At 38.2% G+C, this 27,689-nt stretch overlaps 1 protein-coding gene across 10 annotated transcripts in view; it reads right to left on the reverse strand.

Annotated features, from left to right (window-relative positions):
• TOM1L2 (target of myb1 like 2 membrane trafficking protein) overlaps positions 1-27,689 on the reverse strand; it is a 199,673-nt gene that overhangs the window by 41,827 nt on the left and 130,157 nt on the right. For all 10 annotated transcript variants that reach the window (XM_056804492.1, XM_056804495.1, XM_056804488.1 and 7 more), the window contains one exon: positions 26,260-26,376. In XM_056804492.1, coding sequence (XP_056660470.1) covers positions 26,260-26,376 — 117 coding nt within the window. The remainder of the gene's footprint in view (positions 1-26,259; positions 26,377-27,689) is intronic.

Consider the following 27,689-nt stretch of genomic DNA (forward strand, 5'->3'; position numbering starts at 1 on the left):
TCTCCCTTCTCCCTCCTGCCCCCAAACAGTCCTTAAACCTGGGCTAAGAGGAAGTGTTCTTTTGCTTAAAACTGCATTTTTCTCTCTCCCTTCCCCACCCTCAAACTTTGCTGGTAGCACATTACTGGGGAGTGCCTGCCCTCACTAGCATTTTAAAAGAAGCTTTCCAGGAAGACTGCCAGTCTTTCTTTAGCATTTAAAAGACTTTTTTTTTTGCCTTCTCTTTATCTGACTGCTTAGATAGGTCTACCCACAAGAGCCTTCCACTCTACACACATTTATAGCACCACCCATCGTCTAGAATTAAAACTGCAGGAAAATAAAAAAGAATTCCTTTGCTACTGCTACTAGTGATCTAAAATGATGCTATTAAATTGAATACATTTAAATAAAAGGATTATTAATAATATTGAATTTAAATTAAGACCAAATTTCTAAATTTGAACAAAGTCAACATTAAATCAAATTAATTGCATGCAATATTAAGGAATAATTTTAGAACACAATAGTATTAATAATATGATCAATAACAATAATGATTAATTTTCAATAACTATTATTAGTCATCATTATTAATCGCTAATGGCTATTACTTATTATTGATATTTGCTTATGGTTGTTAATTATTAATAATAATTATAACAAATGCATATTATTAATTAACAATAACATCATTGGTAATTATAAGTGCATATTATTTAACAAATACATATTATTATTAATTATTAATAGCAACAATCATTACACTCAATACACATTTATTATTGATACTATTGTTGTGCTATAATTACTGTTTCCTTACATTAGCCTTTTGTTTTAAACCTCTTATTGCCTTCCACAATAACATTGAAGAACTTTGTGTCTCCGGTTTTTTTTAAAGTTTTAGGGACTTTTCATTGTTTAAGCTGCTAATTTAGCAATACTCAAACTAGTTTAATTAGGACATACAGACTAGACAATATGGGAAATACTGCAACACATCAAAGGAAATCAGGAAATATTCCTCCTGATTCAGCCCCATATACACTTTTAAATTGCTGGAATGATCCAAATTTGCCTAAGAAGAATTGGATGACAAAGAAAGAAGCTAGAAAGCTTTGTAAGGCAGGGATGGACATATCTTTTACCTGACCAAAATATGGCTCTTTTGACTTCAAGATCTTAAAAGATTTGAAGTTAGCCATTAAAAACAGAGTCCAAAGATTAGAAATACTGGTACTTATGGGCATATTTCATAGATGAATCAACTATTCCCTCCAGTAAGAAAACCTTCCTTTCTTTGGAACCAAACCATTCTAGTTTAACTCCTTCAGTGAAATCTAGCAAGGAAAATGCTGTCATCCCACCTGGACTGTGAGGTTTCTCCTCATACTGACCCAAACCAAGACTTGAACCCTTTAGCTCCTCTCCCTGTTAGACCTCACTCATTCCCTATTCCTCCCATTCCCTTTCCTCCCAATCTCTACCCTCCTTTGCCCACCCATCTTCCCTATCCCTACCCTTACCTTACTTCAATCCTTTTCAGTATCCTCCTTCCTACTCACCTTACTGTGACTCCTCTAGACCTCACCCATCCTACTCCTCTCCACCCCACCCCCAACCCCTCCCCCGTTCCTCTCCACCTCAGCCCTTCCCCTGATCTTTTCACTCTACCTCCCCACCTGCAGACCAGCTCCATTCTACCACCCCACCCCTTCCCCTACCAGCCTCACTACAACCCATTCCATTGAACTCCAGTACACATGCCAAGCAGCAGTTGCCACAGATGATTCAAATAAAGGTCTTTTCCCTCTAAGAGTTGTCCTTACATATAATAGATGTGGAGATTTGGTAAACATTAGACATCATACACCTTTTTCTCCACAGGACATTGAGAGATTCAAGGAAAAAACATCTTCATATGAAGCTGAGCCTGTGGTGGTGATAAATAAGTTTGAAAGTATTTTTCGCACAAATAATCCTACATGGGCTTGATGTAGACGATTTGCTCCAGGACTTGCTAACAGAAAGGGAAAGAAATAAGATTCTTTCTCTTGTTAATCAGGCCCAAGGAGAGGGAATAGCTCATTGGGCAACTGAAGATCCCAAATGGGACCCAAATTCAGAGCAAGATTACTTACAACTATGCCAGGCTAGAAATGCATTGATAAAAGCTATGAAAACATGTTCTGATAGGCCTGGTACATGGACTAAATTTGAAAATCTTAAGCAAGAAGAAAGCGAAAATCCTGCCCAGTTTATGGATAGACTTATGGAGCTGGGAGGAAGATATATTGAGCTTGATCTGGATAGGGAACGGGACCTTAGACAAATCAGAATGCAATTTGTCAAGAACAGTTGTAAGGTAGTTAGGAATTATTTCATGACTAGCTGTCCAAATTGGCCTACTATGGACCTTGAAGAATTGAAGAGAGTGGCAGTTTATGCTTTTGAGGGATATAAGGAAAAGGAGAAGGAGAACACTGATTTAGTGGAAGCATTAAGGAAGGAAATAAAGGAATTAACTGCAAAACAGGGTGAGAAGGATAAGGAGAATGCTACTTTAGTAGAGACATTGAGGAAGGAAATAAAAGAGTTAACTGAAACAGTTGTGAAGGTAAAGCAAGGAGAGATCATAGCTCCCTTACAAGAATCCACAAAACAACCACTAACATGTTATTTTTGTGGAAAAATTGGTCATGTGATTATGAGTTGTAAGAAGAGGAATCAGATAAATAGGAATGGAAGTTTTAGGAATAGTAATATTGATAGGAGAAAGTTATTTGAATGAAGCGAATCAAAACTCACACCCAACCACCTGTACTCAATGTGGGAACTCCCCTCAGCATGGGAGACTCCAGAGGTATAGATAAAGGAATTGCGATGACTGATGGTACTTGGGAGGGGATATTTGCCACAAGGTCTACAGATTTTAGTCTGGAAGTGAATGTTTAAGCCTTTTCAGACCCAATTGCCTTATTGATGTTAACTAAAAATTTGTTCCCCTCCCCAGAATGAAGAAGTCTCTGTTACTCAATTCTAAATTCAAGATGTATGTAATTTAATGGTCACCAATTTATGAGTTATCAAAATTGAAATATTCTGTTAAATTGTCTTAATTTGTAACTCCCCTATGACTGTGATTGTACTGTAGAAGAATATCTTTGTAAAAGCCCATAAATAGCATTTTGTTCATTTTTTGCCTTTGTTAATTGTCACACAGAGATGATGGATAGACTCCATCACATTGGTTTCAACCTGTATAACGGTTTTGGAGAATTTAATTGTCTAATAATTTAAATAGATTTTAATGAGTATTCAGACATGGTTTTCAGATATTTGGGAGTATCCCTACCACTGATTATTTATTTGCCTGCCTCTTGAGTTCTTTGGAACAAGAGGTAAGGATCCATTTGTAGTGAAGTAAGGTGCATTGGCATTGTTGTATTTTCCCATCTCTGCATTTATTGTAAATGTAATGGATGACACATATCTGTATTGATTTTCACTTCTTAGTCCTCAGCTCCATGTGAAAATGGGTGGGACACATTGTAGACAGTTCTGTTCCACTGTTACAGTCTCATACCTTGAGGGATGGAGGTGCCCAAGTGGCTTAGTTACCCTGTGATGTATTATAATCTCATCTAGTAGTTGGGAATGATTTTTTCCTGTGAAGCCTAATAGCTTTGACATGGATTTCTTGTATTTGTAACTCTTCCTCAACTGTACAGAGGTTTTTCTGGGTTTTCTCTCTTGCCAAATTTTGGAATGATGGTAATAATAGACTTTGTTAAAAATATCTTTGCCAAAGTTGAAAGATTGACTAAAATCTGTAGACCTTGTGGCAAATATCCATGAGCTTCAGAAACTTTTTAATGACACATAGCAAGTAGCTATAACAAGACATGTAAATCCTAATGATAGTGGGTTTCTTTGCTATTGTCATTAATGGACTCTTATAATTTTGGGGATTTTGGTACTTCTTAGAATCTGTATTAGTTGTACTACTGTTTTTTAAAAGGTTTTTACCTGGTGAAAAACTTATGTACACTCACACTGTGGATCCTGACCAAGTTAAAAATGATATACATTTCATTTTTGAGTGAGCACCTTTTGTGTTGTGCCTCTGCTCAGCTAACACATTGTCACATGGAATGTGAAATATGAAATTATGATTTTTTTCATTTTTTTCTCTTTATGTTTATAATAGGATATTTCATTTTTTCCCTTATGTTGGTGATACTTAAAATACACGAAATCGGTATTAATATTTTTTTGTTTTTACTTGAAGGATAAAGGTTACAGTATGAGTTTACAGTATCTATTAGCCCTAGTGCTATGCATACCCAAAAGGCTTTTGACAATAGAAAACTGCCATTTATTGATAAATGTTATGGGACTTCATTTAATGATTATGTCTGATTCCAGGAGAAAGGAATAAAAGAGCCAATATACAGTGCCAAATAGCACGAGGTCAAAACAGATCAAATCCAATCCAGGGAGGATTGTTGAACTTCTACGCTAATACAAAAGGATTTGAACCTAGTGTGCGAATCGAGGTTGAGGCTCTTGACATATGTTAAGATGCAGGACTTCCTTGAACTATACTACATGTGCAATACTTTGAGTCAAGTGCCTCAGGTTGGCTATCATCCTGGCTCCCCCTATCTCTGACAGTGATGGTAAAATCAGACCAGGGAATTAATTTTCCCATTTGCTGCTGAAACTTAGTCCTTTCTCTCCTATAGCTTGGTAATTTTCTTAAGTCCTGGCTGCAAATGGGTAAAGTGCTGTATTGCTGCTATTGTCCTATAGGATTATGGGACATGTCACTTTAATTGGTCCTTGCTGTGATTCAAGGACCTGTTACAGGTTATTTTTATTTTTTAGTCAGAATTTTAAACACATAAGAATTTTATTTTATTTTTATCATTTCTGTATTTCTTATTTTTATACGGAATTTCATTTTTTACTTTTTACTTTGGGATTTTTTTGGGGAAGGTTTGTTTTTGTTTTTTTTTCTTTTGATAAGTGTTTCATATACCTCATAACTCAGTCATGTATCCCAGTGTGATTCTGGTGTTGGTCAACACCCTCCTCAGGGGTGATTGTATAATTATCCTAAAAAATTCAAGATTTAATTTTTTTGGAGAAATTTCTGGAAAAGAAACTTGCCAACACCTAAATTCAAGAAAGTGGATCCTTTTGGAGAAGGTGCTGTAAAGATGCCTGAAGAAGCTACACATTGCATCAAAAGATCCAGAATGAACTTTGGGATATAATGAACTGAATTGAAGAGGTTGACCATACTTATGTACTGAATGTAAACTCTTATGCCAAAGGGGACTGCCCCCACCCAGTTGGCATTTTGTCAATGTGTCTATCAGTCAGTTTTTGTATTTTTACTTCCATCTCTAACTATTATAACTCCTTCTTAGAAAAATGCAATATTGTATGTACTTTTAGCTAGAAGGTATTTAGAGTTATAAGATAGTTATATTTAAATGATCCATTGGGGAGACATGTCTCCCAAAGGATCATAGGGGGATTGTGTCAAGGAAGCTCATCCCCTCCCCCTTCCTGAGTAACTTTACCTGTCTATCAAACATTCCTGACATACCACAGTTGTTCCAGGGTTGTTCTGTATGTCAATAAAAGCTAAGGTTTGGGGAGAGGGGGAGACCAATGAGAAGACCATGGGAGAAGCATGGGGAGAAGAGACAGAGCAGACAAGTGAGGGGGAGTAAGAAGAGACTGGGAGGCTAAACTATCACGTGGTCAGGTTACTTAGGAATGATTGTCTACCCTTCATAATAAACTTTATAAAATATATATCTCTGGGTAGCAAGAAATATTATTATTTTTAATTATTATAAATATTCCTGGGAGTTTCCATTTTGGGATCTCTTTCAGGTGGTGATCTTTCAATTTCTATTTTACCCTCTGGTTTGAGGCTATCTAGGCAGTTTTTCTTGTCAATTTCTTGAAATCTGATGTCTAAGTGTTTTTTTGATCATGGCTTTCAGGTAATCCAGTAATTCTTAAGTAAGCTCTCTTTGATTTTTTCCAGGTCAGTTGTTTTTCCTAAGGGATATTTTGCATTTTCTTCTATTTTTCATTCTTTTGACTTTGTTTTTTTTTCCTTAATGTCATAAAGTCACTAGTTTTCACTTGCTCAATTCTAATTTTTAAGAATTTTCTTCAGTGAGCTTTTGTAGCTCTTTTTTCATTTGGTCAATTCTATTGTTTTTTAAAATGGTATTTTCTTATGTATCTTTGTGCCTCTTTTATCAAGCTGTCTTGTAGAATTTTCTTCTTTTGCTTTTTACCTAATTTTTCTTCTACCATTCTTATTTGGTTTGAACATCTTTTTTGAGCTCTTCCAAGAATTTTTGTTGAGCTTGGGTCCAATTTACATTTTTTGCTTTGAGGCTTTGCTTATAGCTATCTTGATTTCACTGTCTTCTGAGTTTGTGTCTTGTTCTTCCCTTTTCACAAAAGTATTTTTTCATGGTCAAGTTATTGTTTACTCATTTTCTGACCCTATTTCTTAATCTGGAACTTTAGGTTAACATCGGGCTCTGTTCTTAGACTGATGGTAGGGAGAGTCACTTTCTCAAACTTCAGAGTTTTTCTAACAACTGTTTTTAGAGCTGGTTCAGGGGGAGATTAGAAGTTTTTGGTGCTTCCAAGGTGATGTGATCTGGGGAGCATTGAGTTACTGCTCTCCTGGTCTGTACTGATACCTAGGAAAGGCTCCCCAATCCCTTAAGATTATAATTGATACTGCTCCTCAGGGTCCTTTGGGACTGAAAGTGATACTACCTCTCAGGGCTCCCATTTTCTCTTGACTTGAAAGTGCTCGTCTGTGACTTTGAACCATAACCTGGAAGAGTATATAGATAACAGAATTTCCAGTTTCCTCTCAGGGTTTCCACTCCCCTTTGAAGGATAGCATTCCTCCCTGCCTTTGAACGATGACCCAGAGATGGATGGCAACGGAGTTGCCAAACACCGATCCTGCATCCAGTGCTAGCATAAGGGTCCCTTACGGTCTTCTTTCTGACCAATTGCCAGGTCTTCTTACTGTCTTGGGCTTGAGAATCTGCTGCTGCTGCTTCTATTGCCACCATTTAATTCCATCCCTGGTGTTTTATCCTCATAGCTCCTTGGGTCAGCTTCCACTCTGTGTCACAGATCTCTCTTTTAAAACTCCCAAGTTGTTGTGAGCTGGAAGAATATCTCATTCTCAATTTTTCATTGAAGTATTATTTTTAAACAACTTTAAAGAGGAATGGTAAGAGGGCTCAACTCAGAGTTTTCTCTATTTTGCCATCTTGGCTCCACCCCTACAAGCCTCTTGTGTAGTCTAATGTTTAAGAAAAAGCCCAGAGGATAATAGAATCTAGGGTTAAAAGGGATCTCTGAGCCCATCTAATCTGATCCCCATCATTTGATAGGTAAGGAAACTCAGTCCCAAAGAGGTCCAGTGTCTTGCCCAGGGTCATATAAGAAAGCATCAAAGCAGTGATATGAATCCAGGTCCTCTGACTCTAGTGCCCATGCTCTTTTCACCAATGTGCCCTTGGGCTGTGGTAGCATTGTATCAACACTGACAACAGTCCCGACCCAAATTCTGATGCTTCTTTCTTGGCACTGGCTTTATTTACGTTGTTGCCATGATTATATCTAGTGTTTTGTTGGCTTTGCTTTATTTACTATGAATCAAGTCATATAAACCTTGTCATGTTTTCTTAATTTTTTTAGATTTGTCATTAATCATGGCATACAATTCTATCCAGCCATTTCCCAATCAATGGGAGTGTATTTTGTGTCCAGATTTTTGTTATCACAAATAATTTTGCTATGAATATTTTTGCACACACAGATCTTTCTTGCTGTCAATAACCTTGGGGATAAAGTCTCAGTAGTGGGATTATACTAAAAAAATTGGTGCATGTTTAGAAACAAGTAACTAGGATAATGAGGGAGCCAGAGACCATGCCAAAAATGAAGCTAAATTGAAGAAACCATGGATGTTATGTTTAAAGAAGAGAAGATTGGAATAGCAGCAAGGTAGAGTGAGAACACAGCTGTCTTTAATTATCTGAAGGACTGTCACATGGAAGAGGGATTGGACATGGTTTTCTTGGCCTCAGAATTCAGACCTATTGCTACCAGATGGAAGTTACAGAGAAGCAATTCTACTAGGCCTGGTATTAGGGCTGTTCCATGGTGGAATGGGCTGCCTCCAGAAGTAATGGATACTTTTACCTCATGTCTTCAAGCAAAGGCTAAATATAATCACTTGTTCGTGATGCTTCAGAGGAGATTTCTGTTCATGTATGAGTTAAGCTAGGTGGCCTTGAAAGTACCTTTTAAAAAAAATAAAATAAAAAAACCCTCACCTTCTGTCTTGGAGTCAATACTGTGTATTGGCTCCAAGGCAGAAGAGTGGTAAGGGCTAGGCAATGGGGGGTGAAGTGACTTGCCCAGGGTCACACAGCTGGGAAGTGTCTGAGGCCACATTTGAACCCAGGACCTCCCTCTCTAGGCCTGGCTCTCAATCCACTGAGGTACCCAGCTGCCCCCTGAAAGTACCTATTTTTTAATTCAATTTTATTTTATTTTCAATTCCTCAATTCTTTTCTTTGCTATTCCCCATTCCCATTCATCGAGAAGGCAAGAAAAACAAAACCCATTAGAAATATATAGAGTCGTACAAAATAAATTCTCATATTAGTTATGTGTCCCCCCCCCCAAAAAAAAAAGGAAGAAAAGAAAGTAGACTTAGTCTGATTCCATCAGCTCTCTATCTGGAGGTGGACAGTATTTTTCATCATGAATCTTCAGGACTGTGCTGGTCGTCATCATATTACTAGAGCTCTTTCTTTCTAGACTAGAGTCAGAGGACCTGGGCTCATATCACTCCTTTCTTATAGCACGAAAGTATTCTGCCATGTTCCTATGCCATAACTTGTTCAGCTGTTCCTCAACTGAAGGGCTTCCCCGTCCGTTTCTAATTCTTTGCCTCCATAAAAAGTGGTGCCGGCCTAGGAGTACTACCACTGGGTCAAAAGGTATGCAGTTTAATGGCTTTCTGGGGCCCAGTTTCAAATGCTTTCTGGGATGACAGGACCATCTCCTGACAGTGCACAAAGTACCTATTTTCCCAGCTCCTTCAATATTTGTCATTTTCCCTTTTGGTCAACTCAGCCAATGTAATGGATGGAAGGTGGTAACTAAGGTACTTTTAACTGAGCTTATATAGTTCTATCCATGTCAATGACTGCATTTTCCCCTACTCATGTGTGCCAAAAGAAGTGCTGGCTATCCCTTGCTTCACATGCCCGCCTAACCTTCAGCAATGCATAATCATAGAAAGTTTTTAGTTGGATAGGACCTTGATTCTTCTATCTGGAAAGTAGCCATGCAGTCTCTGCTTGGAGACCTCCAAGAGGAGGAATCTCAGACTTCCTGAGGCAGTCCACTCCAGTTTTCCATAGCTCTAATTGTTAGAAAGCCTTTCCTGACTTAAAGCCTACATTTCCCTCTTTACATCTCCAGCTCATTGACTTTGTTTTTGTCTGCAGGGTTGAAGCAGAACAAATCAGATTCTTTTGGCTCATGATGGCCTATCAAAGGCATGAAGGTAGCTCTTTTGTATTTCTCAAGACTTCTTTACTTCTTCAGCCCAAAGAGTTTTAGTTCTTTCAACTGATCTTCACATGACATTTTAAGAGGGAAAATTATGAGACTGGCCATGAATTAATAATTTTGTTAAATCAAAAGCAGTAGGGAAAAAAAGGTGGAAAAAGACATATAGGTTAAACTTATCTTTGCTGCTCCATTTAGCTTGCAATTTTGTGGCTGCCATTAGGGCCCCCAGCCACAATCAAAGGGAAGTCCAGCCAGCAACAAAACACATAAGAGGGCAAAAATCCACTCTTGCCTCAGTTTATCAAACCTTTTCTCCACTCATTAATTCTCACACATCATGTCTCGGGGGCCAATTGTGGCTTTCTATTTTGCTTGGCCACCCAGGAGGGCAATCCAGGGGACACCAACCTACCCTGTCTTGTGGTCTCTTCACTCTATTGCTGCCTTTTTCTGGCAGCCATTTCTATCCTCCTGACCCAATTCATTCAATGATTTCCTTCACAATCCTGGCTCCTGGTCAAGTTCAGGCTCACACCAGGGATGTGGTCCCAGATGTAGGGAGGGTAAATTTCCTTCACACAACATGGGCTATCACCATCTTGGTCATCTTCGATTGTTCTTCAGCTTATCATTGTCTTTACTAAATCATGGGCACAGAACTGAACAGTCTGACCAGAGTAGAGTAAAAGGTACTACTGTCTCTTTATTACTTGAAAGCTACACTTTTCTGATGAAGTTGAAGATTGCATTAGCTCTTATGGTTCTGGTATCACACTGTATTGCCTCATCCATACTGAGCTTGCAATGCCCAGGTTTTGTTTGTTTGTTTTTTTAGACAAATTTCTTTTTATTTTTTCCCCCTTTTTGGAAAATTTTATTTAATTAATTTAGAATATTTTTCCATGATTACAAGATTCATGTTCTTTCTCTCCCTTCCCTCTGCCCCTTCCCATAGTCAACTCACAATTCCACTGGGTTTTACATGTATCAGTGATCAAGACATATTTCCATATTATTGATATTTATACTAGGGTGATCATTTAGAGTCTATATCCCTGATCATATCCTCATCAACCCATATGATCAAGCAGTTGTTTTTCTTCTGTGTTTCTATTCCCACCGTTCTTCCTCTGAATGTGCATAGTGTTCTTTCTCATAAGTCCCTCAGAATTGTCTTGCTAGTAGAGAAGTCCTTTATATTCTCTCTACTAGCATTGCTGCTAGTAGACTTGGACTTGAAAAAAATCCTGTTTACAAATTTAAGACCTTAAATTTACTACTTTTAAACTTTATTTTATCAGCTTCAGTCCAGTGCTCTAGTCTGCCAAAATTCTTTTGAATGCTTTCTTGATAATTCTGTCTATTAGCTCTTGCTCCTAGCTTTGTGTCAACAGCTAATGTGGATAGTTTTATTCTTAAAACAGAGTCTGAGGCAGATAGGTGGCTCAGTGGATTGAGAGCCAGCACTGGAGAAAGGGAGCCCTGCTTTCAAATCTGGCTTCAGTCACTTCCTTGCTGTGTGATTCTTGGCAAGTCACTTAATCCCCAATGCCTAGTCCTTACTGCTCTTCTGCCTTGGAACCCATACTTAATATCAATTCTAAGGCAGAAAGGTAGGAGTTAAAAAAAATAGAAACAGCCTAGATATTAATTTTGATTTCTTTTCCTAATGATAGAACTAAAAATACTTGGCCTGATTTTATACTATCTCTTCACTGTTCTGTATCGACATTGTAACCTCTCCTCATATCACCCTTTTAAATCCTTTTTGACAGGAAAATACTATAACAAGAAGAAAGAATGTTAATTTTTTCAATACAACAAAAGATGTGATGTCAGCCCTATTGTCCTGTTAGGATGGAGCTCAAGAATAAAGCTCAATAACACTTTTTCATGTGCTTATTAATAATTTTGATTTCTTTATCTGAAAATTGCCTATTCATGTCCCTTGCCCATTTACCAACTGGAAAATGGCTTGATTTTTTGTACAATTGATTTAGCTCTTTATAAAGTTGAGTAATTAGACCTCTGTCAGAGGTTTTTGTTATGAAGACTATTTCCTAATTTGTTGCTTCACTTCTAATTTTGGTTGCACAAAAAAAAAATCACAAAAACTTTTCAATTTGATGTAATCAAAAATTATTTATTTTACATTTTGTGATTTTTTTCTAACTCTTTCTGGGTCTTAAAATCTTTCCTTTCCCAAAGATCTGACATGTATACTATTCTGTGTTCACCTAATTTACTTATAGTTTCCTAATCTCTCCCATACTGTGTTCCAATTTACTTAGGAATCTATCTGCCAAGACAAACCCAGGAACTATATGAACACAACGACAAAAAACTTTCCACACAATTAAAACTTGACCTAAATAATTGGAAAAACATTAATTGCTCACGGGTAGGACGAGCTAACATAATACAAATGACAATTCTACCCAGACTTATTTACTTATTTAGTGCCATACCCATTGAACTACCAAAAAACTTTTTTACTGAATTAGAAAAAATCATAACAAAGTTCATTTGGAAGAACACAAGATCAAGGATATCCAGGGAAATCATGAAAAAAAAAATGTGAAGGAAGGGGGCCTAGCAGTACCAGATCTCAAATTATACTATAAAGCAGTGGTCATCAAAACAATATGGTATTGGCTAAGAGACAGAAAGGAGGATCAGTGGAATAGACTTGGGGTAAGTGACCTCAGCAAGACAGTCTACGATAAACCCAAAGATCACAGCTTTTGGGACAAAAATCCACTATTAGATAAAAATTGCTGGGAAAATTGGAAGACAGTATGGGAGAGACTGGGTTTGGATCAACATCTCACACCCCACACCAAGATAAACTCAGAATGGGTGAATGACCTGAATATAAAGAAGGAAACTATAAGTAAATTAGGTGATCACAGAATAGTATACTTGTCAGATCTTTGGAAAAGGAAAAATTGTAAGACCAAGAAAGAGTTAGAAAAAAATTACAAAATGTAAAATATATAATTTTAATTACAATTAAATTTAAAAGGTTTTGTACAAACAAAACCAATGCAACCAAAATTAGAAGGGAAGCAACAAATTGGGGAAAAAATCTTCATAACAAAAACCTCTGACAAAGGTCTAATTACTCAAATTTATAAAGAGCTAAATCAATTGTACAAAAAATCAAGCCATTCCCCAATTGATATTGGAACAAGGGACACGAATAGGCAATTTTGTGTTAAAGAAATCAAAACTATTAATAAGCACATGAAAAAGTGTTCTAAATCTCTTATAATCAGAGAGCTGCAAATCAAAACAACTCTGAGGTATCACCTCACACCTAGCAGATTGGCTAACATGATAGCAAAAGAAAGTAATGAATGCTGGAGGGGATGTAGCAAAGTTGGAACATTAATGCACTGCTGGTGGAGTTGTGAATTGATCCAACCATTCTGGATGGCAATTTGGAACTATGCCCAAAGGGCACTAAAAGACTTTGATCCAGGAATAGCACTGCTGGGTTTGTACACCAAAGAGATAATAAGGAAAAATAAATGTGCAAGAATATTCATAGCTGCACTCTTTATGATGGCAAAAAATTGGAAAATGAGGGGATTCCCTTCAATTGGGGAATGGCTGAACATATTGTGGTATATGTTGGTGATTGAATACTATTGTGCTCAAAGGAATAATTCCATGTGAACTGGAATGACCTTCAGGAATTGATGCAGAGTGAAAGGAGCAGAAGCAAGAGAACATTGTACACAGAGACTAATACACTCTGGTACAATTGAATGTAATGGACTTATCCATTAGTGGCAATGTACTGATCCTGAAAGATTCGGAGGTATCTATGAGAAAAAACACTATCCACATTCAGAGGAAAAACTGTGGGAGTAGAAACACTGAAGAAAAACAACTGCTTGATTACATGGGTTGAGGGAATATGATTAGGGATGTAGACTCTAAATGATCATCCTAGTGCAAACATCAACAACATGGAAATAGGTTCTGATCAAGGACACATGTAAAACCCAGTGGAATTGCTCATTGGCTACAGGAAGGGGGAGGGGGAGGGGAAGGAAGGAAAGAATATGATTCTTATAACAAAGGAATAATGTTCTAAATTGACTAAATAAAATGTAAAAAAAAAGAATAAAGCCCAAGCATTAAAAGGGATAGAGCTAACAGTTATTTTGCATTAGCCACAACAAAAAGAAAAAAAAATAGAATTCTACCCCAATTCAGTGTACATGCTAAGGCAATAAAGCAGTATTGGTAAACTTTTTCCCAGTTTGAGTCCGCAGAGGGCAAATTCAAGCTGCCTGTGAGCACCGATCCCTTCTCCCCATTACCAGAGAGAGTTGAGGGAGAAACTGTTTGCTTCAGGAAGCTGGAGAGAGGGGTGGGATATGCAAAAAATGTCCTCAGGGAACAGAGCAGCTCCTAGGCTGTGCAGGTGTGCCACAGCTCCGCAAATGAGGCTATAAAGGATCTTGAATAGTCTAGTCCTTTCTCTCCTAGACAATCTCATTTAACAAAAATTTTTCCTATATTTTAAGATCTCTGATAAAGGAGATTCTTTAGCAGTCTTTGATCAATCGTTCCAGCCTCAAACAATTCTCATATGCATTTCTTTTTTTTTTTACATTTATAAGATAATTTCCTTAGGAATTAACTTTAACATATTTCTTCTCCTTCAGTTTCCTATGAAATGGGGACACTTGTGGTATCTACCTTACACAGTTATTGTGAGGCTCCAATGAGATAATTTTATATAAAGCACTTTCCAAAATTTAAAACTCTACATAAATGTCAGCAATTATTGAAGGACAACAGCTAGTCACAATAATGTTTTATGTAGTTTAAGGTCTTAAAATTTTCCCCAAAGTTTTCTCTTTTATGAGATGATAAAATCCCAAATCCTTTATCCTTTTTTCATGAACTATTTTGTCATTCTTCTAATCAACTTTATGGCCACCTTCTAAATCCTAAAAGTGCATACAACATGAAATTGGAAACTTTCTTTAAGATGTAGCTAGGCTGAGGGGAGGGAAAAACCCCCAAAAACTTCTATTGAAAAGACACAAGGAAAATGCAATGAAAAGCAATGTGAAATCATAGATTTCTTTTGAAAAATGTTTTTAGTAATTATATTTGTTATAAAGTTAAAAGAAATAAGAAAAGGGGGGCAAGCCATCTATTACTTCATGGTAAATGAAATATGAAATATGAGCCTGGATGAAAGTATTCATTTTCCCAGAACCCTATAATGTGGGAGTTAAAGGAGACCTCAGAGATAATTTGCATTGAATCTAAACTTCCTAATATGACATATGAGGTGAGACTCAGAAAGATTTCATAGCCAAGTTCGTGGCAGAGATGCAACTAGAACCATAGGTCTTTTAATTTTAAGGTTTTTTAAAATGATGAACTTAAGAATTATCAAATATATTTTAATGTTTCTCAAAAGAGAACAAAAAAGATGTATGTGAAACTATGATCATTAAGTAGGATTAAAAAAAAAAGTATATATTGTTTATCAATGGAGTAACATAATTGCCCTATTTGCATCCCCTTATGAATTTTTAAATTTTCTTTTGGGTATTTTTGAAGGTTCATTCATATAGTTCCAGTCTGTATATTGATAAATAAGACTCCCCAATATTATGTTTATTCTTTAATTATTTTGAATAGAATTTTTGGTTTTACGGATTGTTGGGAGCCACCAAATCCCCACACTGGCTGACAAAGTCACAGTTTGGGAAATGGGGGCTGCAAGGCAGCCCCCAGAAAATGAGGCCCCCACTGATCCCCTTCTGTGACTTCTCTCTCTTTAACTTCCCTCACTAATGGATGATTATTGTTCTCTCTTCAATACAAAAGAAATGATATAAGAGCAAAGACCTAATAGAATATATATCCCACTGTGGAAAGGAAACTAGACTGACAGTTGGTGGGGGAAGGGGCATATGGGAATGGCAGTTGGGTCTTGTGACTAGCACTTTCTTCATGCCGGGTGGGACTTCCTTGCTGGTGTGGGAGGAGAGAGGAGCTTGTTCAGCCCAGTCTGGTGTGGTGTGCCTCTTCTTGGTTCAGCATGAAGATTCAGGCCCAATCACTTCTGAAGGTCAGAATTGTTCTTGTTTGCTTTCTGTCTACTGCTAAGATTCTGAATTAGACAAAGCAGGACTGATATAGAGTAGACGGGAGTGGGAGAAACCCTCCACCAGCCTCTGGGGCCTGGTCTCAACTCTGAAGCTGAGGAAAAAACTCCAATCCCAACTGGTTATTAAACTTTATATTATTTGAATTCATAGTCAGATAAGTGGACTATCTTTTCTGGTCACAGAGGGAGCTGAACTTCAGTTCAGTCATTCCAGGACAAACAGTCCTTATTGGACCCCTGTTGCTTCCTCTCAGCAGGGGGAATCTCTCTCCTTTGCTTCACTGAGCAATATTCCCTGGTTTTTCATATCCTCTCCATCTCTCCCAATAAATATTAAACCACCTTAATCTCCCCAGATTATTACCCTAAAAGATTACATTCACAGAATTAAAACCTAAAGATCATTACCCATTACCCACCTCCTTTCCCTCTCTACAGAGTTACATTCACTCTCATTATAAACCTTCAAGACACATTCCACTGCAAACAGAAACCAGGCAACATTGCCAGGTGCTTTAAAGTAAATTGAGGAAAACCCCAAATCTGGTCTATCTCAAATTACCTTCTAACCCTTTACTTAGATGCGAAATGTTTTTTTATCCATCTCCTAAGTAATTGTGAAAGTTGACCAAAATTAACAATGAATCTCTTTAGGTCAGGGAGAACTAACCTCCAGATCACCCTGTTTATGTCATTTATCTATAGCAACAATGTTTCGTTGACTATCTCCTTAGGCTACGTGTCTGTTGTTAAGTTCCATGGAAACATATATGTTGAAAATTGTGCCAGAAAAGAATGTACTCACTGAACCTATAAAATAAACAAACCGTACCCTGGAAGAACATTATGTGATGCCTACGCATGTGGGACTGAGCATGTAGTGCTTCTCACTCCATTATTCGTGTGATTCGTGAAATCGTCACACCTGGACAGAGTGGACCTCGGACCCTCAGAGAGACCGCTGGACACATCTTTAAAACTGATAATATGCAGAAACACTAATGTGGATTTTTTCTATATTCTGCTACTTTTTTTTGACAGTAATATTTCAATTAATTTTTAATGTTTTTGCATTCTTTAGATTAAGTATCAGATCATCTGCAAAAAGTGATAGTTTTGTTTCCTTTTCACCTATACTTATTCCTTCAATTTCCTTTCCCTGTCTCATTGCTACAGCTAGCATTTCCAGAATTATATCAAATGATAGTGGTAATAATAGACATTCTTCCTTTACTCCTGCATCTTATTACATAGATCTCCACTCTTTCTACATCATATTAACTTTGGTACTTTAAAACAGACATTCCTTAATTAAATTACATAATTAATAATACAAATTAATAAAATAAATTTATTTTATTAAATTAATTTAAAAAGTTATTAGGGAAGGTCTATTTCTTTCTTTTTATTTCTTTTTAAAGTCTTACCTTCTGCCTTAGAACTGATACTAAGTATTGTTTCTGAGACTGAAGAACAGTAAAGGATAGATAATTGGAGTTAAGTGACTTGCCCAGGATCACACAGCTGGAAGTGTCTAAGGACAGATTTGAACACAGGACTGGCTGCCTCTTTTGCCACTGAACTTCCTAGCTGCACCAGGTATATATATTCTTTTGGTTTGGGGTGTTTTTAAATAGGCGTTGTACTTTTTCAAAAGTTTTTTCATCACCTACTGATATAATCATGTTATTTGTATATTTTTATTACTTACATAGTCAATCTATTTATAGTTTTCTTTATATTGAACCAATCTTGTATCACTGGTATAAATATAATCTGGTGTTGTAAAAATGGAGATTTGAACCCTGGACTTCAATTCCCAGAAGTCCTTGGCCACTTCCCAGAATGCTATGTAACCTCACTTGAATTCTCACCTGGGACGAGGACAAAATGGTATTTAAACTGACTCTTCCTACTGCGCTGGGGCTCTCGGCTTCAGCTTCTGGGCACACGGGGCTCTCTACCTAGCTGGCAAAATGTAGGTTGCGAATGCTTTCTATATTTGTATTTTCTTTATTTCTTAATCTTTAATAAACCTCTAAAAATATAATACTCTTATTACTAGAAACTAAAATTTTAATCTTAACAGTGTATAACTTAAAAAAAATATGCTGCCATAGCTTCTTTGCTAATATTTTTGTGCCAATTTGAGATACTGGTCTACAATTTTCTTTCTTTGCTTTGTCTCTCCCTGGTTTAAGTATCAAAATTATATTAGTATATCATAGAGTTTGAAAGCATCCCTTCCCTTTTTTTCTTACTTTTGCAAATAGTTAATATAAAAATGGATTTGTTTATTAAATGTCTGACAGAATTCATTTATAAATTCATCTGGTCCTGGGAGATTTTTCTTTATGGCTTACTTAATCAATTTATTTTTTTCTGATATAGCATTGTTTAAATAGTCTACTTTTTTGTTAAGCTTAGTATTTTTTATTTTTCTAAGTATTAATCTATTTCCTCTAAGTTACAGTTTTGTTAGCATAAAATTGGGCAATATGGTTTTAGATTTCTTTTATTTCCTCTTCACCTGTTATGAATTCTTTTTTATTTCTTGCTCTCTTTTTTAATCAGAGTAGGCAATTGTTTTGTCTATTTTACTAATTTTTTTAGAGCTCCTGGTTTTATATAGTTTTAATTTTATTAATCTCTTCTTTGAGTTTAATAATTTCTACTTTGGTGCTTAATTAGGCTTTTTGATATATTGCTTTTATAATTGTTATTAGTGGCATGTCCAATTTATTAATTTGTTTTGTGTCTCTTCTATTGTTTAGTGTCTAGAGATAAAATTTCCCTTAAGGACCACATGAATTATGTCACAAAAGTTTTGGTTTGTTGTCTTAATGTTCTTATATTCTTTGATGAATTTTTGTTTTGTTTCGATGATTTGTTTTTTGATCCACCAGTTCTTTATAATTAAATTAATTTCAAATTAATTTTAATCCTTTCTTCAAAGATCTTTTATTGAATATATACATACATATATATTTTTGCCCCAAAGTCAGTAAAGAATGTGTTTAATATTTCTACTTTGGAGCATTTGTTTGTGAGGTTTTATGCCCAATACATGGTTAATTTTTATAAATTTGTGTATTTAAAAATATTTTATTATCTTTTCCTTTCCTTCTTTTTTCCCCCAGCTCTATCACTACCTAATATATTCCCTCCAAGTCATCTCCTATAACAGCAAAGTATAATCAAACAGAACATATCAACTCTGGCTATGTCTGAGAATACATTCCATTCTGCTCCTCCAGTCCATCATCTCTTTGCCAGGAGATGAGAAGTACTTTTCACCATCATTTCAGTTTTTGATTTTCAATTTCTTTAGTCTCTAGTTCTCTTGCCTTAGGCCTAGAAGCATGAGTGTGCAAATCTAATACGCTCCCTATGGGAAGGGGCTATTTAGTTTTTGTATTTGTATTCTCAGTATTTAGGAATGTACCTTGCACATATGCATTTATAAATGTTTATAGAATTTAATGATATATTTCATCCTGTCACAAAAAGCAGATATCCTTCTAGCTATTGCTTAATGAAAGGAATAAAAGGAATATTTTTTAAAGCATCCAATGAGTAGATTCCCATGTGGAAATTCCCATTTCCAAATGGTTATTCATTTCTTAAAAAAACATAAAAAGACTAATTTCTCTTTTTAAAAAAGCATGAATGACCCAAGGAATTGTTTGTTTGCATCATGTAAGTTACAATTGCTGAGAATAATTCTGGATCCTGACAAAGCTAATGGAATGAGCTCGATAGAGTGTGGTATAGTAGGAAAGCACTGCATTAGAATGCTGGGAAACCCGAGTTCAAGTCTTGCTATTGCCACCAATTAGCTATGTGATTGTGGGCAAAAAATTTAATCTTCCTATGACTGTTTCTTGATTTGCTAAATGGAGATGATAATGCTCATCCTTTCTACTTCATATCACTGTGAAAATTAAATTAAAACATCAGATGTGAAAATACTTAGGAAAGCAGAAAATGCTAAACATATTCAATTCAATAGACATCTTTAAGCTGAGCCAGGCACTGGGGATACAATGGGAAAAACTTACCAGTACTTGCCCTCCTCAAGGTCTTTACATTCCAAGGGGAAGATAACATGCACAGGCAAAGACATCAACAACTATTTCAAGGAAAAAGCACTAATGGAGAAAGAAGGGTCAGGAAAGGCTGCAAGGAAGTCAGGAATTCCCAAATACCCAGGCGAGGAAAGCACACATTCCAGACACTAGGGGACAGCCTGTGCAAGGGCAAAGAGATGGGAGAGAGAGGTAAAAAGCAGGGACTAACTAGGAGGCCCATTCGGCCATAACAGAGAGCATAAAGAGGAACAAATGAAAAAGGCAAAATGGAAGCCACACGGTGTACATCTTTAACTACCAGGGTACAGAGTAAATATTTTAACCTAGAAGCAACAGAGAATTAATGGCAATTTTTGATCAGAGAGGGACACGTATTTATGTATGCATACATATATGGTATGAATGGTGTCTTGGGACTATTAACATGAAAGATGAGTTAGAGAGGGAAGAGACTGGAACGTGGAAAACCAGAGAGGAGGCTATTGCCATATTCCAAGTGAGAAGGTGGTAAGAGCCTGAACTAAGGTGGTAGTTGTGTGAATGGAGAGAAGAGGACAAATGTGAGACATACTGTGAAGGTGCGTGACGAGTACCTGATTAGATCTGGGAGGGGGAGGACTAAGGAAGGAGAAGTAAAGAATGACTACGGGATTGTGATGAGAAGAACGCTGGCATTCTCTACAGAAATATGGAAGTTTGGGGGCAGGCCATATTTAGGAGCTTATCTTGAGCATGTTGAGTTTGCTGTGCTTATGGGGCACTGAGCAAAAGTAGCCATCAGTCATTTGGCAACGTAGAAGCCGGGAGACATCTGAGCTAGTTATATAAACATGATGGGCAGATAATTTTGCCCAGAGGAGTCAATGATATCACTGAAAAAAAAAGTCTTAGTCGAGTTTTAAGCTTTTAGTAGCTGAATGTAGAGAAGAAAGGGCAGCCTAGGACTGAGCCTTGGGGGTCCCCAAACTTAATACTGAATGGGTATCCAAGAAAGACCTTTCTGAAGGTGAGACTGAACGAGGAGAACTAAGAAAGAGTCAAGGGAAGAGTTCGAGATAGCCCTTCGCTGGAGTTGGCAGACCCAGGATGGGAGGTCAGCCGAAATCCTCAGGATCGATGACGATGACGAGAATCATCTGCATCGAGAAGATGACCGAATCTGAAACAGTAGAGGCGAAGGAGAGAAGCAAGCTCAGGACAGAACAGTTAGGAGACTGCTGCTAAAATGGTTTCTGTAGAGTGGGCTGGAAAGCTAGAAGTGATTGAGCAGTGGAGATTTCTTGGCAGCAAGTAAAGACAACCCTAGAAACCTGGCTGTGAAAGGTAAAACAAAAATGAGAATTAAGGCAAGATGATATTATTATTGACAGTAATAACTGTGATAAGTGGGCAGCTAGGTGGTGCAATGGATAGAAGTCAGAAAGTCAGGAAGACCTGAAGTCACATCCAGCCTCAGGACACACACTAGCTGTGTGACCCTGGGCAAGTCACTTCACCCTTATTTGCCTTAGTTTCCTCATCGAAGGAAAAGGCAAAAACAGAGGTATCCCAAATACCCATTATCCCAAACGGTTCATAGAGTCAGATCTGACTGAAATGAAATTAAATGGAAACACCAAAAAAAAAAATAGTGATGATAAAACAGGATCTATCCATTGTGTTGCTTGATTCAACTGGGTAAATTACTTTTTGCTATTTAGTGAGTTTCAATTGTTGACATCTCAGATTATCTTCTCTTCTGGTTTATTCCTCTCCATTCTCCAGCAATTTATACCCAAGTCAGAAATGCCTTTGTTGGCATGAACATTTGGGTTGATGACAAATGTGTTTATTTTCATTGTCTGGGCCAACATTTGGAGCTCTGGATACATTCTACCCTTAGAAATCTAGTTGTACTAGCAGCTTGAGGGAAGGATTCCACAAGGTTTAATTTTGATCCCAGTCTTTCAAACCAGATTACAATATTTTCAGTGACTGGGAGGCCAGCTACACTTTTCTGTTCGGCTCAGATTTGGCTGTGAAGAGAGACTTAGAAATCTGTTTATATTTCACTGGGGGGGGAGGGGGGGCAGGAAGAATGTCAGGAATAATTGAAGAGTGAGGACACAAATCAGCCACACAGAAGAACCACGTCTTTTCACACAGAACTGCCTAACTTTTACATTTCCTCTGCTGAAAGGATAACCACCCACTGTTACTCAGAATAGCTCTTTCTCTGTCTGATTTATATGGAATCGACCAGGCCTGGTAAAACCAGAGCTGGAACAGAATGTTAAAATGAAAGACGTCACGGGAAGAGATCTTTTTTAAAGGCATAAACCAATGCAAGATTATATCCTGTTGGGCTTGGTCTAAAATAGGTTCTCTCTCTCTCTCTCTCTCTCTCTCTCTCTCTCTCTCTCTCTCTCTCTCTCTCTCTCTCTCTCTCTCTCTCTCTCTCTCTCTCTCTCTCTCCCTCTCCCTTTCTCTCTGTCTCTGTCTCTCTGTCTCTCTCTATCTCTCTCCCTCCCTCCCTCTTCCTCTCCCCCCTCTCCCTCTCCCCCTGTCTCTCTCTCCCCCCCATCTCTCTCTCTCCCTCTTCCTCTCCCCCCTCCCTCTCCCTCTCTCTCTTCTCTCTCCCTCTCTCTCTCTCTGTCTCTCTGTCTCTCTCTCTCCCTCTCCCTCCCTCTCTCCCTCTCCCTCTCTTTCTCCCTCCCTCTCTCCTTCTCCTTCCTCTCTCCTCTCTCCCTCCCTCTCTCTCTCCCTCTCCCTCTCTCTCTCTCTCTGTCTCTCTCTCCCTCTCCCTCTCCCTCCCTCTCTCCCTCTCCCTCTCCCTCCCTCTCTCTCTGTCTCTCTCTCTGTCTCTGTCTGTCTGTCTGTCTGTCTCCCTCCCTCTCTCTGTCTCTGTCTCTCTCTGTCTCTGTCTCTCTGTCTCTGTCTCTCTGTCTCTCTGTCTCTGTCTCTCTGTCTCTCTCTGTCTCTGTCTCTGTCTCTGTCTCTGTCTCTCTCTCTCTGTCTGTCTCTCTCTCTCTCTCTCTCTCTCTCTCTCTCTCTCTCTCTCTCTCTCTCTCTCTGTCTCTCTCTGTCTCTCTCTCCAAATGCAAGGAAGCATCATTTAGCTCAACCTCAGGGCCAGTAACTGTCATTGACAGAAAACCCTCCCTTTGTCAACAAGAATGCCAAGATTGAGAAAATGCAAGTTGTGAGACGCGTAGCGGTTTCTGAACCAACTTCACATCCTAGTACATTTCAGAAATGTTTGAAGAAACTTCACTCATTAAGTGGCAGAAGATAACTCCTCCCTTGACAGATATGGTCCCAATGAAGTAATGTAACTGGATGGCCTTTGGGGGACTGGCAGATTTTCCACTATGAAGCAAGCCTGGTCTCCCTGCAGGGGTCAATTGAGGAAGGGCCTGGGGTTTGGTGAGGCCTGTTTAGCACTGCTTTCCCACTTTCCCCCCAAAGCTCTTTGATGACAAGGGCCATTGTTTCCCCCTCCTGGTATATTGTGGGAGAAATTTGAAATGCAGTGCTGACCTTTACAGAAGGGGGCTCTACCAAGAAGGCTATCTGGGAAAAGACCGAGTTCTACTTCGGAAGGCCTCTCGAAGAACCTTTGGCATGTAATAAATTAGACCTCTCTGTTTGGCAAAAATGGCAGCAGCAGCCCAATAGTCAAAATGTGAAACTTTCACCTTATTTCATCAGCTGTTTCATCCTTCCTTCTTTCTCACCGCCATTTGTTTAAATTGATCATCTGTCAGCTAAAATCACTGGCATTGTCCTGCTTTCTTGTTTTAAACCTTTTCTTTGGGGCAGCTAGGTAACAACGTGGATAGAGTGCCGGGCCTGGAGTCGGGAGGACCTGGGCTCACTTAATGCACTTAACCTGCATTGCCTAGCCCTTAGAATTATTACCAAGATAGAAAGTAAGGATTTGTGTAAACCTTACCTTCTGCCTCAGTATCAATTCTAAGACAGAAAAGCATCAAGAACTAGGCAATGGGGGTCACAAAGCTAGGAAGTATCTGAGGTCAGATTTGAACCCTGGGTCTCCTGACTCCAGGCCTGGAGCTCTATCCATTATACTCTTTGGGACCAGTGACATTTTCTCTTTATAAATAAGTAGTTAACATTTATATAGTGCTTTGAAGTTTGCAAAGCATTTTATAAATAGCTCATTTTATCCTCATAAAAACCCTGGGAAATAAGTGCTACTATTATTCCCATTTTGCAGTTGAGGAAACCAAGTGAAAATGAGGTTAACTGACTTGCCCTAGGTCACAAAGGTGGTAAGTATCTGAGAATGGATTTGAACTCAGGTCTTCCTAAGATCAGGCCCAGCTCTATCTGCCATGCCACCTAGATGCCTTGATTTTTTTTCTAGTTTATTTTTAATATAGTGAGGCTCCCTTATCTGAGGTTTCAGTTATCCAAGGTCTACTTGAAGCCCTAGAGGTCCTCCTATGAAGTGCCACAAGTCTGTCTGCCAAGAACCAGGTGTTCATCTGTGGCAGGGGTCTACCCACAGCTGTAATCTCTTGTGCTTCCACTTTCATTGGATTTTTTTTTAAATTTTGGATGGGTGAAGTGGGAAGGACAAAGGGAACGGGGAGAGAGAACATCTGTCTGTCTGTCTGTCTGTCTGTCTGTCTGTCTGTCTGTCTGTCTATCTAACTGTCTGTCTGTCTATCTATCTATCTATCTATCTATCTATCTATCTATCTATCTATCTATCTATCTATCCATCTATCCATCCATCCATCCATCCATCCATCTATCGATCGATCCATCTATCCATCCATCCATCCATCCATCCATCCATCCATCCATCCATCCATCCATCTGTCGATCTATCTACATGGGGTCAGCAGGTGTTTACATATACCTGCAGTTTCAGACATCCAAGGCAGGTGTTGGAGTCCATCCTCGGTGGATAGGGGCTTCTACTGTATATTATTAACAAGATCTGATCTGGATGGGAACAAGGGACCGGACTAAGGGTAAGTCTTTTTCCTACAAATTTTGGAGCCTCCCAAGTCAGTGGGCCTAGTTCTGACCCTGGATAATGTAGGATAAGTAACAAAGTCTAACAAATGACTGGAAAGTCTCTAATCAGTAGCTTGTCCAAGGTGGTTGCCACTGGCGTGAATCTTTCCACCACAGACCCTTCTTTACAACAGGGCAGAAAATACAGTACTGGTCAATTTGGGGTGACTGTGGATAGTACCCATCTCTAGTCATATCAGTAAAGGGGCTCCAGAAAAATGAGAAGCCTAGACTATGATGAAAAATGCCATTTACCTCCAGAGAAATGATGAACTCTGAATGCAGATTAAAACATACTTAAAAACCAAACCAAACCCTTACCACCTGTTTTAGAATCAGCACTATGTATTGGTTCCAAGGCAGAAGAACAGTAAGAGTTGGGTAGTGAGGGTTAAGTGGTTTGCCCAGGATCACACAGTTAGGAAATGTCTGAGGCCACATTTGAATCCAGGACCTTCTGTTTCTAGGTCTGGATCTCAGTCTACTGAGTCATCTAGCTTCCTTTGAAAGCATTCTTTAAAAAAATTTCTTTATTTTCACTGTTTTATATTTGAGTTTTCCTTTGTAGCATGGCTAATATGTAAATATGTTTGCATGATCTTACATGTATAATCGAAATGTAATTGCTTTCCTTCTAAAGTGGAGAAGGGTATAAGGGAAGAAGATAATTTGAAGCTCAAAATTTTAAAAATGATTTAGAAAATGTTTTAGATGTAATTGTGAAGCAATATAATTAATTACAATTAATGAAATAAATACAAATAATTAAAAAGAAAAAATGAGACATCCTCTTTACAAAAAAGTTGAGGGGGGACAGCTAGACAGCTCAGTGGATTGAGAGCCAGGCCTACAGAAGGAGGTCCTGGGTTCAAATCTAGCCTCAGACACTTCCCAGCTGTGTGACCTTGGACAAATCACTTAACCCCCATTGCCTCACCCTTACCATTCTTCTGCCTTGGAGCCAATACAGAGTATTGATTCCAAGACAAAAGGTAAGCGTTTAAAGAAAAAAAAAATTGAGAACTCCATTCCAAGAAACTATAGGGAATCACAGAAGATCCTACCACCATAATCCCCTTTCTTAAAGGCTTAGTTTGTTTCTGCCCATAAGTGAACCTCTAGGGTTTAGATCTAGTTCTATTTGACAAAAATCAGAAATGGTGGAGTCAAACTAAATCTAATTCAAACCCATTTCAAAGCAGTCACTAAAACTCCCAATTATTTTATAATCTGCCATAAGATATCTTTGTAGCCAGTAGTCCAATTGAATTTTCCATCAATTCAGTGGCATATCACGGAGTTGTTTATACCAGCATCTGGGCATACCTTTTTGACAAATGAGTTTCTTACCTGTAGCAATTCGAGGTCAGAGGAATCTTCTTGCCCAGGAACCATTTCTGTTAGCATCTCAGACATGACTTTTGTGTTTCCTCGGACAACATCCAGTTCACTCCTCAGTCTGGCAATCTGTTTAAAGCCAAAGGCAGGGATGAGAAAGAGGAATAAAATAGCAGTTACCTTAAAATAATTGGTTTTTTCTCAATGCCTTTCAAAAATGTGATATTCATTTCTGAATATATCCTTTCTCCTCTCACCTATCAGTGAGCCTGTCCTTGGAATAAAGATTTAAAAAGGCATAGAAGAAACGAGATCAACAAAACCAGCTACCATATTAACTGTAGAGGGTGTACGTGCAACATCCCATACTCAGTCCCCAAGCTCTGCAATGACGGGAATGTTTTTCTTGATGCTTATCAGGGCACAGCTTGGTCATTCTAATTCCATAGTGTTCGGTTTTGTTCGTATTGTTCTTTCTATCCACACTGTTGTAGTCTCTGTAACCTGTGTGAGCAGAAAAGGCTCTTTTGCTCTACTTCTCTTCAGTGCTGGAATGTCTGAAAGATGAGGTGGCATCTCTGGCAGTTCTGTGAGACACAAGGGTGTCGCTAATGAGGCAGGCCTGCTTCAGAAGAGACTTATCAAACCGCATATAAAATGCCTATTTGCATGCAGTACTGCACCAGGGACAGAGATTACAAACTCCTAGGAAGCAAGAACCAAGCGGGCATTTATTTGGTAAGGTCATCAGCACTTTTAGCACTCTTCCAGGGGAGGAGAGGGATGGAGAGGGGGGAGAAAGGAGAAGAGAAAAACAGAAAAGCAGATAAGGAAGAGGAAGGAGTTTAAGGAGGGAGAGGGAAAGGGAGAGGAGAAAGAGAAGAGGGAGAGGGAGAGACAGGTAAAAAAAGGAGAAAAAAAGAGAAAGAAAAAAGGAGGAGAGTGAAAATGAGAAAAAAGGGAGGGAAATAAGAGGGTGAGAGAAGCAGCAGAGAGAGAGAGAGAGAGAGAGAGAGAGAGAGAGAGAAGGAGGGAAGGTTAGGATAACATAGCCCTGGAAAGAAATCCTTGGAATTTGCCCAGCCTACTACTTGGAAGTTATTTCAATAACTTGTTCATAAAAACCTGAGACCTGAAGTAAATAGCTTCATTTTCTTGTTGCCAAAGTCAGTATCAATGCAAATTTTTTCTCTTCTGTGTTTTCTGTCAAAATTCAATGTCTTAGTCCTCTATTGATCCTAGGAGCTCTGCTCTTAATGCTCTTTGAAACCTTTTTGACACATGTGAAGGTCACAGAAGGCTTCCAGAATTCCACAGTTCACACCATAAAGGATGTTGTTTATGTATGTTTATTCATGACACAGAAAAAAGTAATTACTAATGATAGAAGAAAAATGCTGAAGGGCATTTCTCAGCCACAAACCACTTAGGTGGTAAGCCAA

The sequence above is a fragment of the Monodelphis domestica genome, chromosome 7 (genome assembly GCF_027887165.1).
Source record: "Monodelphis domestica isolate mMonDom1 chromosome 7, mMonDom1.pri, whole genome shotgun sequence".
NCBI lineage: Eukaryota > Metazoa > Chordata > Mammalia > Didelphimorphia > Didelphidae > Monodelphis > Monodelphis domestica.